The sequence below is a fragment of the Elaeis guineensis genome, chromosome 3, assembly GCF_000442705.2.
Source record: "Elaeis guineensis isolate ETL-2024a chromosome 3, EG11, whole genome shotgun sequence".
Classification (NCBI taxonomy): Eukaryota; Viridiplantae; Streptophyta; class Magnoliopsida; order Arecales; family Arecaceae; genus Elaeis; species Elaeis guineensis.
In genome coordinates this window covers 27,989,425-28,004,616 of record NC_025995.2, presented here as the reverse complement: position 1 = coordinate 28,004,616, position 15,192 = coordinate 27,989,425, and the positions used below count along the sequence as shown (strand labels likewise).

At 37.5% G+C, this 15,192-nt stretch overlaps 1 protein-coding gene across 3 annotated transcripts in view; it reads right to left on the bottom strand.

Moving 5' to 3' along the window:
- Window positions 1–15,192, bottom strand: part of LOC105035773 (J domain-containing protein required for chloroplast accumulation response 1) — a 39,647-nt gene that overhangs the window by 12,764 nt on the left and 11,691 nt on the right. Inside the window, exons 2-5 of one of the 3 annotated variants that reach the window (XM_073253745.1) lie at window positions 14,369–15,015; window positions 14,179–14,286; window positions 13,687–14,111; window positions 13,460–13,571 (exon numbers count right to left, since the gene is read on the bottom strand). In XM_073253745.1, the coding sequence (XP_073109846.1) occupies window positions 13,460–13,571; window positions 13,687–14,111; window positions 14,179–14,286; window positions 14,369–15,015 (1,292 nt within the window). The remainder of the gene's footprint in view (window positions 1–13,459; window positions 13,572–13,686; window positions 14,112–14,178; window positions 14,287–14,368; window positions 15,016–15,192) is intronic. The other 2 variants (XM_073253746.1, XM_010911466.4) reach the window with 2 other exon arrangements.

The following is a 15,192-nucleotide window of genomic DNA, read 5'->3' as shown; positions in this document are numbered from 1 at the left end:
GAAGTCTACAAATGATTTGCCGAATTCAATTCAAAATTTGCAAATAAAAAAAAAGGGTTTCAATGCTTTGCCTCCTTGCTCCCCAATTCCACAGAGGATGAAGAGGGAGAGGGAGAGGGAGGGTGAAATAGGGAGAGGAACAAAGAGAAAGAGAGGGAGAGGAAGAGGGAGGGAGAGGGGGAGAGAGAGACCGAGAGAGAGGGAGAGGAAAGGAGAGGCCATTGGGGAGAGAGAGAGAGAGAGAAGGAAAGAGGGGCAGAAGTGTTCGAAATCATTATCAGGCATTGGGGATGCAGATTAAGGTTTAAGTATTGAAGGGAAGGTTCGAAGCCATGATCGAGGAGGGATTTTGGTCATTGAATCACTCAAAGGAGGGCAAACCAATTTGATAGGATGAATCATGCCAGTAGCTAACTGGTCCTGCTTAGTATGCACCAAACTAGCTAGCTTGGCATGGTTTAGCATTCCTTCCCTGACAATACCGCATTGCCTACATGTGGCCATATTGAATATGGGCCAAAAAGACCATGAACTTAGGACTGTGCAGCCATATATGTGTGTTGCATATACGACATGTTTAGAATTATAGAGCCAAATATATGCCCTCTTAGATGGGCCTATGCAAATGAAGCATGTTCCAAATGATGGTCAAATCAAATTTGGGTTTCAATTACATTATAACTATCACTATTAGACCATTAGTATTAAGTATGAAATAATAAGAATTAGTTGTTAGTATTGTTATTTTTAATTAAGATTAATTATCTAGAATATAATATTTTTGTCTTTATTGAATTTAATATGTTTTATTTATTTTTATATTTAAAAATATTAGCCACAAATGCATCCATGTTTGTGGCTAACATATTGCGTATACATTGTGCATTGCCTTGGCCACAAGAATACCGCGGCATTTCTTTTTAAAGTATCGGTACCAACTAGTAGACCAAGTTTGGCTTTCCTTTCTCCTTAAAAGAAAGTCCTGCCATTATCATATAAAAATTGCTTCAGGTCTGGAAAACTATCAAAATATAAATTCCTTCGTATTGCAGGCTATGAAGAGAAATCTTATATATATATATATATATATATATATATATATATATATATATTAACAGCCCATTCTACAAATAGCTACCATCAACCAAGGTTTTAAATTCCATAGGATGGGGCTGTCCCGATTTTTCTATGGAACAGAACATACTGCCATCCCACCCCATTCTGACACTTAGGACAAAGAATGTACCAATACGTCCGATTAGGATGCTAGGATACTAGCGGGACTATCCTAACCCGACACATGGGATGGTACCCCATCCCAATGTCCCGTAGGACGTCCTACCTAAAAGAATTGTGTCCTGCAAGCCAATCGCCAATCACATTTAATATGTGATAGGATCTTTTCTGTAATTACTCCCAACTCATGTATGACATTTATTATTAATTAATAATAATGAGACATTTTTATGATTCATCATTTGCTGTATCTTAATAATTTTTAAGATTATGATGAACCCCATAGATTAGGACAACGATTTTATGAGCATGAAGGGTTCAGATCAGTGAGACCTAAAATCTTAATCTAAAATAATTCTAGTCGTTGAATCATTGAGTCAGGAGATCAATGAATCCAAAAAGACTAGCATATCCTATGTATGCTTGATGGAGAGGATGGATAATCTCACAACCACTTGTGTAGGGATACTAATTCAAGGATATGAGTGCTCGTTAGGGTATGAGTACACTGATTTGATCCACCAAAAGAACATCTAATGAAAATCTTACTTGCATGTCAAAATATAGTTCTCTAAGTGGGAGTTGTGCAAGTGATCCTTAGACCTGAGATCACCATAGATCTTGGGCACATGAATCTATATTTTAGTTTAGTCAATTATGACTAAAGTCATGAACGGGGTGTTCTGGATATGGTGGATTGTGTACGAAGGTTGTGAGTAGATCAACAAAAAATCGATCACTCCAAGTAAGAAGAGATAACATCCCATGTATTCTTATCTTTAGATAACTCAGAAAGTCTTTGGCCAAAACAGTATAAAGATTAGAAAGGGTTTCTAATTCTTCATTAGAGTTACCATTGATTGATGATGAGTCAATAGAAATATGTATTTGAGTTTGACATAATTCTATACCCATGAACATATTCGGGGTGCAGGATGATCGAAGGATTGAATTGTACGGTAATTTACCACTGAAGGATATTTTGATAATTTCTATCAAATTCCACATCTTCCGAATAGGCATGACACGTTGCTAGACGTCAATCATGTCTTGTGGGTTTTCATGAATTAAAGTGATTAATTCATTAGGCAATTAGAAAGAGTTCTAATTTGACAACTCGGGTTGACATGAGTTTGATCTAAATCGATTAGATGGAGTCTAATCTAATCAGATCAACACACATCCAGACCTACTGCTGGTTAGATGTGGAGCCCATAGGGTCACACACATTAGGAAATTAACCAAGAACAAGTTTTGGTTGGTTGGTTGGACTAAAGGAACCAACTAGGGTTGCTAGGAAACATGCTAGCACATGTGGCACAAATCCTAGCTCCTTAATCAAGCTGATTTGATCAAAATCTTGTTGAATTAGCTAACCCACTTGGGCTATTAATTAAATTGGGTTAAGTTCTGACTTGAACCAGATTTATCTGGATTTTATTGGATATTTTTAGCCATTTGGGGTGCCATATATAGAGTCCAAGTTAGTTAGGACTCTATCAAGTCGAGCGCACAAAATGATAAGGCTAAAATTATTTTGATCGGTGAAAGGATTTTAAATCTTCTTCTTATCTGATCTCCACACCTATGATGAAGCCCTCTCAACCCTCTATCTGCATGGAACAAAGTTTAAAGTGTGCCATGGCCAGATGAGGCGTGAGACACCCTAAAGATCTATGCACGCACCGCAGTAAGAAACGCGAACAGTCACGACTTCACGCATTTCTTTCTCACGATTGGGATATTGTCATGCTTTAATTTTTATGCCATTAGAATCCTGATTCAAGTGGCTACCACGTGGCAAAATCTCAGAATTTTCTAAGATGATTTGAGGCGCATATGGCATCTCCTAATTGATGATATGCGTAGGAGACGCGAGAGAAGGCTGAATCATCGTATCTTATAATTAAGATTCCTTCTCAAATAAGACTCTTAATTTTTGATATGCTGATTAAGTGACTCCGTGAAAGAGTGTATCTGGACCCCTTCTGCGCCCCTTCTGTTGCTATAAATAGGTGGCAGCAAAGTGGTTCAAGGTATTCCCAACACTTTTTGATAGTTCTCTTCCTTGAGACATTGTCTTGAAATTAAGACAAGTCTGCCCCACTTTAAGACAAGAGCCTAGGAAAAGAATTATGAGAAAAATAGAGGAAAAAAGTGAGGGTTTAGGAGTCAAATCCAAGTCAAGAAGAGGCCAAGTCCAAGGTGCGGGTTTGATCAGATTGGATCAAACCAAGTTCTATTGATTAGAACTCATCAACAAGATTTTGGCGTTAGGAGTCCTGTTCCTGGAGCAATTTCCGTGTGGATCACCTGTGGAGGGCATACGTTTGTGTGTCTGCGGAGATTTGAGAATTTCGCGTAAGAGGTATTTATCTAAACTATTTAATTGCTTTATTAGTTGTTCATTAATTGTAATTAGTCAAGGGATCTTGGGTCTAAGATTTTGGGTGTTATGGATTTCATGATCATAAATTTTTGAAGTCCAGTATTCCGTTGCACTACCCGAACCCAACAATGGTATCAGAGCCACCTTGATTGATTCAATTAATGATCAATTAGATGTTATGACATATCATATGCAAGTCATGTTAATATTAGTAGCATGGTTGTTGTTATACAATATGTATTGTTGATTGTCACTGATTAGGTGTTTCACCTAAATCCTAATTAATATTATAGACATGTTTAAATTTAGTTAGTCATCATTTTGTCATAAGGTTGTCCTAGCATAACAGTGGATATCTGCTATGTTGAAAGATTGTCCTAGAATGATGATATAACCATACACTTTTGGCACAGCATGCTATTGTTATGATTATCATGTTATGTTTTTTATGATATGTTATAGCTTGTGATATAGTTTGATAAAGTAAGATAGAATGTGTATTTGAGACCATTAAAGCCCTCTTAAAAATTATATTTAGTCGTAGTGTTGAAAATCAAAAGCAAATCCATTCAAAAAATGAGTGATCATTTGGTGTCTAAGAAAATAGTTCTGAGAAGGTAAAGAGCTGGTGGTTTTTAATTGGGTCCGTTTCTTACCTGGCCAAATCTTTTGGTGTTTAAGGCAAGAACGGGGGGCCTCCCACCTCTCCCCCACTTACCTGGCCAATTTGATTCATTGAAATCTTGAAGTGGAAATACTTAATGATTATGACACTACTAATGCCTTCCTTCATGCTAAGTCAAAATCATGTTACAAACTATGGTAGATTTGTTATATAACACAAGGCTTACTATAGGGATTAATGTGAGATTATCTTAGTGTATATAATGCTTTATGGCATATTTGATGATGTTGCTTTGTTGTGTAACACAAAAACAACATTATTCAAATATGCTTATATGGAAATGAAGGGTCTGACTAAACTAAGACATTATAGTTTATTGTGTAACACAAGACTATAAGTGTCTTAAAGGCAGGAGTTATGTTGAGAATTGCATTGGTTGCAATTGAAAAAGAAAATTTCCTACCCTTGAACTCATGAATGTTTGTTGTGTAACACAAGATATTTGTAAGGAATTGGGATCTCAAGCCCACTAAAGAAAGCAAGGTAGGGTTTCTCACTTACCATAGGTGAGGGCTATGGTGTTCGTAATAAAATAGTGGGAGACACAATTAGATTAATGTAGTCCTCATCTAGTTGTGTTTGTCATCTTGAGTGGTCTGCTTATACGTTGTTCTTTATTTAATGTAGATTAATTTTAATGGCTTCTTCACTATCACTGCGAGGCATTTTAGATGCCAACAAATTGATCGTCCTAATTATGTGGATTGGTTAAGGAATTTGAGGATTGTATTAACTCAGGAGGTCTCCTACATCCTCGACTCTCCAGATCTTGAGCCAATCAGAGAAGATGCTATGGAGGAGAAAAGGGTCACATATAAGATGTGGCAAAGTGACAGTTTGACCATCAAATATATCATGTTGGCCTCAATGAGCAATGAGTTATAGAGACAACATGAGAACATGGAATCTCAGTTTATATTACTCAATCTTAAAGAATTATATGGAGAGCAAAGTAAGATTGCTCGATATGAAATATCGAAGCAGTTGTTCCAAGCCAGAATGAGTGAGGGCTCATCCGTGCAGACCCATGTTCTAAAGATTATTGACTTAATCACTCGATTAAGTCAATTGGGGTTTGTCATGGATGGATAGCTTAGTCAGGACTTGATCCTGCGGTCACTTCCTGATTTTTTCTATCAGTTTATCATAAATTACCATATAAACAAACTAAATACCACCTTACCAGAGCTGTTAAATATGTTAAAAATAGTTGAGAGCCATTTCAAATCAAAAAAGGCTCCTCTTCTTCTAGTTGATAAGAAGAAGACAAAGATAGGAAAAAAGGGTTCTAAAAAAAAAACAGAACCTTAAAGGTAACATCCAAAAGAGGAAGAAAGTGAAGGACTTCACAAATGGTGCCTGTTATCATTGTGGTAAGCAAGGGCACTGGAAGAAGAATTGTAAGAGCACCTTGCAAGTTTGAAGCATGATGCAAATGAAGCATCGAAAGATTTGTACATGATTCAAACTAGTTTATCATTGAGTGCTTCAACTTCTAATTCATGGGTATTGGATACCGCATGTGGGTCTCATATATGCAAATCATTGCAGGGACTATAGAAAATTAGAAATTATTACCGATTTGGTCATATTAGTGAGTCAAGGTTACACAAGTTGTACAAAAAAGAATTCTTTGATTCTAATGATTTTGAATCATTTGGAACTTGTGAATCCTGTCTCATGGGTAAAATGACCAAGTCTCCATTCACAAGACATGGAGAGAGCAAATGAATTGTTACGTCTTATACATTCAGATATTTGTGGATCTATGACAACTCAAGCTAGAGGTGGATATTTTTATTTTATAACTTTTACAGATGACTTATCAAGATATGGATATGTGTATCTCATGAAATACAAATCCGAGGCCTTTGATAAGTTTAAAAATATCAAAAGATGGTCGAAAATCAAACTAAAAAAATATTAAAGTTCTTCAATCTGATCAAGATAGCGAATACTTATCCAGTGAATTTTTTGATCATCTTAAAGGACATGGAATTCTCTCTGAATGGACAACTCCTTATACACCACAGTTAAATGGTGTAGCAGAAAGGAGAAATTGTACTCTATTAGATATAGTGCGGTCCGTAATGTGCTTCACGGATCTTTTTGTATCTTTCTGTAAATATACCCTAGAAACAGCTGCTTACATCTTGAATAGGATACCATCTAAGTCAGTAACCAGCACTCTATATGAGTTATAGAAAGAAAAAAAAGCCAAATCATAAATATTTTAAGCTTTGAGGATGTCCTGCTTATGTCAAAAATACTTTTGGACATAAGTGCTAGGGTTGACAAATGTAGATTTATAGGTTATCGTCGAGAAGATATTGGATACTTCTTTTATCATCCTACTAAACAAAAAATTTTCGTCCGTAAGCATGCTGTTTTTTTGGAAAAAGAATTTGTCCAAGAAAAGAGATGTAGGAGGATGATTGAATCAAGTGAAGTTCAAAACCTACAATCTACCTTATCTTATCCTCAATATAAAATTCCAAAACCAATTGCATCTGTTGATCAGGAATATCCACAACACAAACCTCCTCTCCGAAGATCAAAAAAAGTACAGAATGTACCTCTAAAATATGATTTTGTCATTGAGAATGACAAGGAAGCCCATATCATTCAGGATGATGATCCTATGACCTATACAGAAGCTATCCAGTGTAGGGACTCTGATAAATGACGTGAAGCCATAAAATCTGAGATGAACTCCATGTACTCTAATCAAGTATGGACTTTGGTTGATCCACCTGAAGGTATAACCCCAATAGGATATAAATGGATTTTCAAGAAGAAGATTGGAGCAGATGGCCAAGTAGAGACCTACAAGGCTAGGCTGGTGGCAAAAGATTTTAAGCAAAGACAAAAAATTGATTATGATGAAACCTTTTCATCAGTAGCAATGCTCAAGTCCATTCGAATTATGCTTGTTATAGCTGCATATTATAATTATGAAATCTGGCAAATGGATGTAAAAACTATTTTTTTCAATGAAAATCTTGAGGAAGAAGTTTATATATCACAGTCGGAGGGATTTGTCTCAAGTGGGAGACCAAATCAAGTATGCAAGCTAATGAGATCCATTTATGGATTGAAGCAAGCCTCAAGGAGTTGAAACATCCGCTTTGATGAAACTATAAAGGAGTTTGGTTTTATCAAAAATGTTAATGAGCCATGTGTGTATAAGAAGACAAATGGCAGTGCCATAGTCTTCTTAGTATTGTATGTTAATGATATACTTATCATTGGGAATGATATCCCAATGTTACAATCGGTCAAAACTTGGCTATCTAAAAAGTTTTCCATGAAAGATTTGGGAAAAGTATCCTATATACTAGGTATAAAGATCTATAGAGATAGATCTAAGAGGATACTTGACTTATCCCAATCTAGGTACATCGACTTAGTGTTGAAAAAATTCAACATGGAGGTAAGTAAAAGAGGTTAGTTACCTATGAGTCAAAGCATACATCTATTTAAGAAGATGTCTCCTAAGATACCTGAAAAGAGAGAAAAGATAAATAGAATTTCTTATATTTCGGCTGTAGGATCAATCATGTATGCCATGTTATGTACTAGACCTGATATTGCTTATGCCGTAGGCATAGTAAGCAGGTTTCAGGTTGATCCGGAGGAGGATCATTGAAACACTGTGAAAAACATTCTTAGTATCTTAGAAGAACTAAAGATATTTTTCTAGTTTATGGAGGATCAGAGTTGAAACTAGAAGGCTTTACTGACTCTAGTTTTCAATTAGATTCAGATAATTGTAAATCCATATCAGGATATGTATTTACTCTGAATGATAGTGCAGTGAGTTGGAAAATTATCAAACAGCAAATTGTAGCTGACTCAGTCACTGAGACAGAATACATTGTCGTTAGTGAAGCAGCTAAGAAAGCTATCTAGATGAAGAAATTCATCACCAAATTGGATGTAGTTCTTGAGATTCAATATTCAGTGCCACTATTTTGTGATAACACTGGAGCTGTTGCACAAGCTAAGAAACCGAGGTCTCACCAAAAGTCCAAACATATCCTAAGGCGCTTCCACCTCATTCGTAAGATTGTTGAAAAACAAAACGTAGTCATCGAACGAGTACATACGAAGAACAACATAGCAGACCCCAAGGTTTGCTGAACCGGTACCGCCGGCCGTTTCGGCCGGCCGGCAGTATGGTTTCATACCGTACCGAACCGACGACCCGAACCGAAAGAAGAAAGTGAGAAATTGAGAGAAATAAAGAGAGAGAAAGAGGAAGAAAAAAAAAGAGAGAGGGGAAGGAGCCGGCGGGGCCACCAGACGGCCTTCGACTGGCCGCCGTGGCCGTCAGAGGGCGCTATCCACGTGCGCGGTGCCGCAGGTGTGAAACAAGAGCATCGCGATGCCCCTGTTTCGCAAATTTTTTTAAAAACATGATTTTAAGTGAAGTCGGCAAACGATTTGCCGGCTTCACGATTTTTGTTTTTTTTTAAAAAATTCTTAAGTCGGCAACCCAGTTGCCGACTTTATAAGTTTAAAACAAAAAAAAAAAAGAAAAAATCGAAACAGACGACGTCTGTTTCGAAAAAGAAGGGGGCGGAGCCGCGGAGGGGCTTCGCCCGCTCGACCGCCCTCAGGCCGTCGGCGTCGGCTCGTCGGCCACCGGGAGCCTCGCAACGGAAGCACCGTCTATCCGGTAGGTTCTTCACCCCCCTCCGAGTACTCTCTCTCTCTTTTTTGCTCTCTTGAAAGCCCTATCGGGCGATACGGGGCTCGGAAGCCCTCCGACGGCCGCAGCCGGCCGCGCCGGCCTCCGGTGGCTCCCACCTCCCTCTCTTCCCTCCCCTCTCTCTCTTTCTCACTTTTCGTTCTTTATTCGTCGGTACCGCCGGTGTACCGATTTTACCAGCCGAATCGTGCCGGTTCCCCGCCGGTCCGGTACGAGATGGGGTGTACCGGCCGGTTCGGCACGGTATGGCAAACCTTGGCAGACCCATTCATTAAAGTACTTCCTCAACAGCAACTTGATCACCACCTTGATTGTATGGGTGTTAAATACAAGGACGATTGGCTTTGATGCAAGTGAGAGATTGAAAGAATTGTGTCCTGCAAGCCAATCGCATTTGATATGTGATAGGATCTTTTCTGTAATTACTCCTAACTCATGTATGACATTTATTATTAATAAAGAGATATTTTTATGATTCATCATTTGCTGTGTCTTAACAATTTTTAAGATTATGATGAATCCCATAAATCAGGGCAATGATTTTATGGACATGAAGGGTTCATATCAGTGAGACCTAAAACTCTAAAATCCTAATTTAAAATAATCCTAGTCGTTGGATCATTGAGTCAGGAGATCAATGAATCCGAAAGACTAGCATATCCTATGTATGCTCGATGGAGAGAGTGGATGACCTCACAACCAGTTGTGTAGGGACACTAATACAAGGATATGGGTACTCATTAAGATATGAGTACACTGATTTGATCTACCAAGAGAACATCTTATGAAAATCTTACTTGCATGTCAAAAGATAGTTCTCTAAGTGAGAGTTGTGCAAGTGATCCTTAAACCTGAGATCACCATGAAATCTTGTTCACATGAATCTATATTTTGGTTCATACTTAATCATGACTAAAGTCATGAACGGGGTATTCTCGATATGGTGGATTGTGTATGAAGGTTGTGAGTAGATCAATAAGGAATCAATCACTCCGAGTAAGAGGAGATGACATCCATATATTCTCATCTCTAGATAACTTAGAAAGCCTTTGGCCAAAGCAGTATGAAGATTAGAAAGGATTTTTAATTTTTATTAAAGTTATCATTGATTGATGATGAGTCAATAGGAATATGTGTTTGAGTTTGACATAATTCCATACTTATGAGCATATTTGGGATGCAGGATGATCGAAGGATTGAATTGTATAGTAACTTGCCATTGAAGGATATTTTGATAATTTCTATCAAATTTCACATCTTTCGGATGGGCATGACATATTGCTAGACATCAATCATATCTTATGGGTTTTCATGAATTGAAGTAATTAATTCATAAGTCAATTAAAAAGAGTTTTAATTTGATAACTCGGGTTGACATGAGTTTGACCTAAATTGATTAGATGGAGTCTAATCTAATCAGGTCAACATACATCCGGACCTACTATTGGCTGGATGTGGAGCCCATAGGGTCACACATATTAAGAAATTAACCAAGAACAAGTTTTGATTGGTTGGTTGGACGGACCAAAGGAACCAACTAGGATTGTCAGGAAACATGCTAGCACATGTGGCACAAACCCTAGCTCCTTAATCTGATTTGGTCAAAATCTTGTTGAATTGGCTAACTCAATTGGGCTGTTAATTAAATTAGGTTAAGTTCTAACTTGGACCAGATTTATCTAGATTTTATTAGATATTTTTAGCCATTTGGGGCGCCATATATAGAGTCCAAGTAGGTTAGAACTCTATCAAGTCTAGCGCACAAAACGATAAGGTTGAAATTTTTTTGATCGGTGAAGGGGTTTTAAATCTTCTTCTTATCTGATCTCCATGCCTATGATGAAGCCCTCTCAACCCTCTATCTGCATGGCACAAAGTTTAAAGTGTGCTATAGCCAGATGGGGCGTGAGATGCCCCAAAGATCTGCGCACGCACGGCAGTGAGAAATACAAACACTCGCGACTTCACGCATTTCTTTCTCACGATTGGGATATTGTCATGCTTTGATTTTTGTGCCATTAGAATCCTGATTCAAGTGGCTACCACGTGGCAAAATCTCAGAATTTTCTGAGATGGTTTGAGGCAAATATGGCATCTCCTAATTGATGATATGCGCAGGGGATGCGAGAAAAGGCTGAATCACTGTATCTTATAATTAAGAGTCCTTCTCAAATAAGACTCTTAATTTTTGATACACTGATTAAGTGACTCCGTGAAAGAGCGTATCTGGACCCCTTCTGCGCCCCTCTGTTGCTATAAATAGGTGGTAGCAGAGTGGTTCAAGGTATTTCCAACTCTTTCCGATAGTTCTCTTCCTTGTCTTGTTAAGACATTGTCTTGAAATTAAGACAAGTCTGCCCCACTTTAAGACAAGAGCCTAGAGAATTAGGAGGAAAATAGAGGAAGAAAAAGAGGGTTTAGGAGTCCAAGTCCAAGTCAAAGAGAGGCCAAGTCCAAGTCAAGGTGCAGGTTTGATCAGATTGGGTCAAACCAAGTTCTATTGGTTAGAACTCATCAACAAGATTTTGACGCTAAGAGTCTTGTTCCTGGAGCAATTTTCGTGTGGATCACCTGTGGAGGGCATACGCTTGTGTGTCTATGGAGATTTGAAAATTTAGCGTAAGAGGTATTTATCTAAACTACTTAATTGCTTTATTAGTTGTTCATTAATTGCAATTAGTCGAGGGATCTTGGGTCTAGGGTTTTGGGTGTTATGGATTTTATGATCATAAATTTTTGAAGTCCACTATTCCATTGCACTATCTGAACCCAACACTACTAGGACCTGAATCCTCGCCATTAACTATCTTTTTTTTCTTTGCATATATAACATTAGGAAATTGTTAAAAATAACTTTTGTAAGCGAATTAGGGATTATTTCAACCTAATTTTATTCCTATATCAATTTTAGTTATCCTTTTGCAAACCCATAATACCACCAAGTTTAGAATGTTAATACCATTACTGATACCAGTCAAATGCCAATCTGGTATGGTAACAATACATACCATATTGTGCTGATGCACAGTTCAGATCCCAGCTATTAAGCTGACATCACTTTTTTTTCCCAATTTGAAAGGCAACTCAAGTACCAATACTTCACCAGTCCAATTAGGAATGGACCAGTACCAGAATCTTACAACCAGTTGATCATTTAGCCAAACAAATGGTTCCATATCTTTTCATGTATTCTTACTTCCCCTCAAAATTAGTTACCTCATATCATTTGATAAAACCTATATAACATTATGTGCTACCAAAATATCCACAACTGTAACCATTAAGCTTGTCCTAAACACCATTTACTTTATTTTATCCTGCACCAATGATTGTGATTTAAGGGCTACATCTGCCACATAATTTACCAGCTCCTTTCTTGATCAGCAAGAGAGTCCATGTTATCATGAGCCCTTTGCTCCTGATAACCTTTTAATACAAATCTGAACTCCTCTACTTATATATAATGTTATACCAAGTAATGATAAGTTAATAACTCAACTTGAATCCATCCACATCCCAAATATATGAACGTGTAATGCTCAAAATACTGAAATAGCATATATAGGTGACTCCCAAGCACAGAGGAGAAAACATAGAGCGGTGACTTGTGAGAGATTGCAGTCGTTTGTATAAGATCTAATTACAGCCTCTGATCTTCCCATTTCTTATTCTCTCTGTCCCTTCTGTTATCTTGTCTCAGTTCTTTTTCTCTCCCTCTGGTCCTTCATGGACTTGAGCTCTGTAATTCTGTTTAATTCACTCAATGAAAGTTGAAGGGTCCCATCTCGGCCCCCAACTTCATTTCAAAGAAAAAAAAAATTATATGTGTGACAAACTGAGCACAATCATCCACAAATAATACTAACACAGCACCCACAAATACCATTGTCAAGCTCCACTCAAGCATAATTACCTCTTTTATATAACAAGCCAAGCCAAGGCATCCTACTACCCAGCTAAGCTCAGCTTGTTTGCACCACCTGCTGCTCTGTTTTCTAAGCCTTTCAGTCAAATCCATCATTTTGAAACAAACCATAAAGAAACCAAATTCTCCAGATTTGGTACTTGTCAAGAATTAGTATGCAACCAAATGGAGTGTTCTTAGGAATGACTAGTCAATCATGAGGTTCCATCAACAGCCCATAAGCTGACTTTTTTTGGGAGTGCCAAGGATAACATTTATAGAGACACCTTTTCATAACATATACCAAACTGTTTACTTCGATCAGCAACTCCTTAGTCTCATTCTTTTCTTTTTTGTCCCCTGGTGTATGCTTAGCATTGTTCCACATGATTATGAAAGAAAAACTCTTCAAAATAGACCATTATAGTAGCAAATTAATTAAATTTGTAGTCAGAAACAAGGGTTCGATCTTAAAATACTGAAAGCCTGAAACTAAAGATACTGCATGAAATATGATTTAACAGAACTAACCAGAACATGGACCTGTGATGTCAATTCTTTCTGAAGATGAATCATTGTTAATGTGATTGTGAGAGCTCATATTGGAGTCCGGCTTCTCTACCCCATTTAATATTTCATTTACCTGAAACAATTATTAGACTACTTATTAAATCAACTACAACACATATGAGCGAAGCCAACAATATAAAACTTCAAAATTTCAAATAATGAACAATTTAGGTATTTGGTTAACATACTGCCACAGAGGTAGCCAAAAATGCTCCATTGTTTTCATGGCTAGGTTTGACTTTCTTATCAGCCCTGGTTGTAGGGATGCTATGTTGGTCTTCTATTATGATGTTGCCTCCACATTTTCCTTTAGATCTGCGTCCCTGAGTTTCGAATGTGCTCTCGCATTTTGGTGAACCTTCATGATTGAATATTTTGATGAACTCCTTTACTTTACCCTTTACTCTGCCACCAGGCATTTTATCTTCCATGCATATCGGGACATCTTGACTGCTTATGCTCATTACTTCAATGTAACCTACACTATTTTCTCTTCCAGCTTTCTCTTTAAATCCAACATTATCATTAACATTTCTTTGGCCTCTGGACAAGCCTCCTGTTTCCTCATCCTGTATAATTACATCCTCATGTCCTATGATCAAGAAGACAGAAGCTACACTTGAAATAGTTTGGAAAAGGTAGCATCCAATTTCATAATTACCAGCCAGATTATGTTTTACCTTGTTTTCTAAATTCATCATTAAACAGCTGGCATAGATTTCTTGCTCCAGATTTCCTTGTATCAAGTTTAGTCACAGGAACCTCCTTATTGGTGTTCTTGCAAGTACCTATATCATACAAAGCACCAGAAGAGACATGAAAAAAAGATAAGATTGGAGAAGAATAAAATGATGACTAATGCATGAATACCTGATTCTTTGACTGAATCACTGTGAAGGTCCTTCAGCTCAAACTTAGCAGGCAAATGGTTATCCACACTTGCTGAACCTGTATCAAACTTTCTCTCCATAGGGAAATCATTCGGCAACTTGGTAGCATGACTCTCACTTTGGGATTCTGATGCTCCAGTCACAGTTGATATATTGTCATCATCACTGGCTAGATCAACTCCATGTATCACCACTTCAGGTAATTTTCTAGGCCTGCTTACATTTTTATTTCTTTCTTCTGAATTATAAGGCAAAACCAGTTTTACTCCTTTGCCCACCCATCTGTACATGGAGAAATGGAATTGGCTGCTGCTGATATAACTTTCTAAGCCCAATGAGTCCTTTTGATATTGGCTTTCTGTGCTGTGCCAAGCAGAATCAGTGGTCTTTAATGACCTATTAGAAAACGGACGAGATAAAGGACTTTGGCGATAAAAAGCATGACTTTCATTTCTCAGATCAATTTGTGCTCGTACTTCTCGGGTTGTAAAACTAGAGACAGAAGCATTTGGGGAAGAGGGAAAGCTGAATACATCAGGAGCTTCATACTCATTTTTATATAGAGAATGATTAGTGGGAGATCCAAATGACGGATGGTCTATCCCTTTGGCTAACTTCACAGAGTGGCTGGAAATATTCAAATTTGTTGATGTCAATAGAAGGGAGGAAATTGCATGAATAAATAAATTTAAATAAAATAAAGAAGAAAAAGTATTCATCGATTATTTTTTTCCAATATGTGTGAGATCTAGGGCAAGTTTCACTTGGAAAGCGATACTTGTTGAGTGATTGAAAGATGCATGT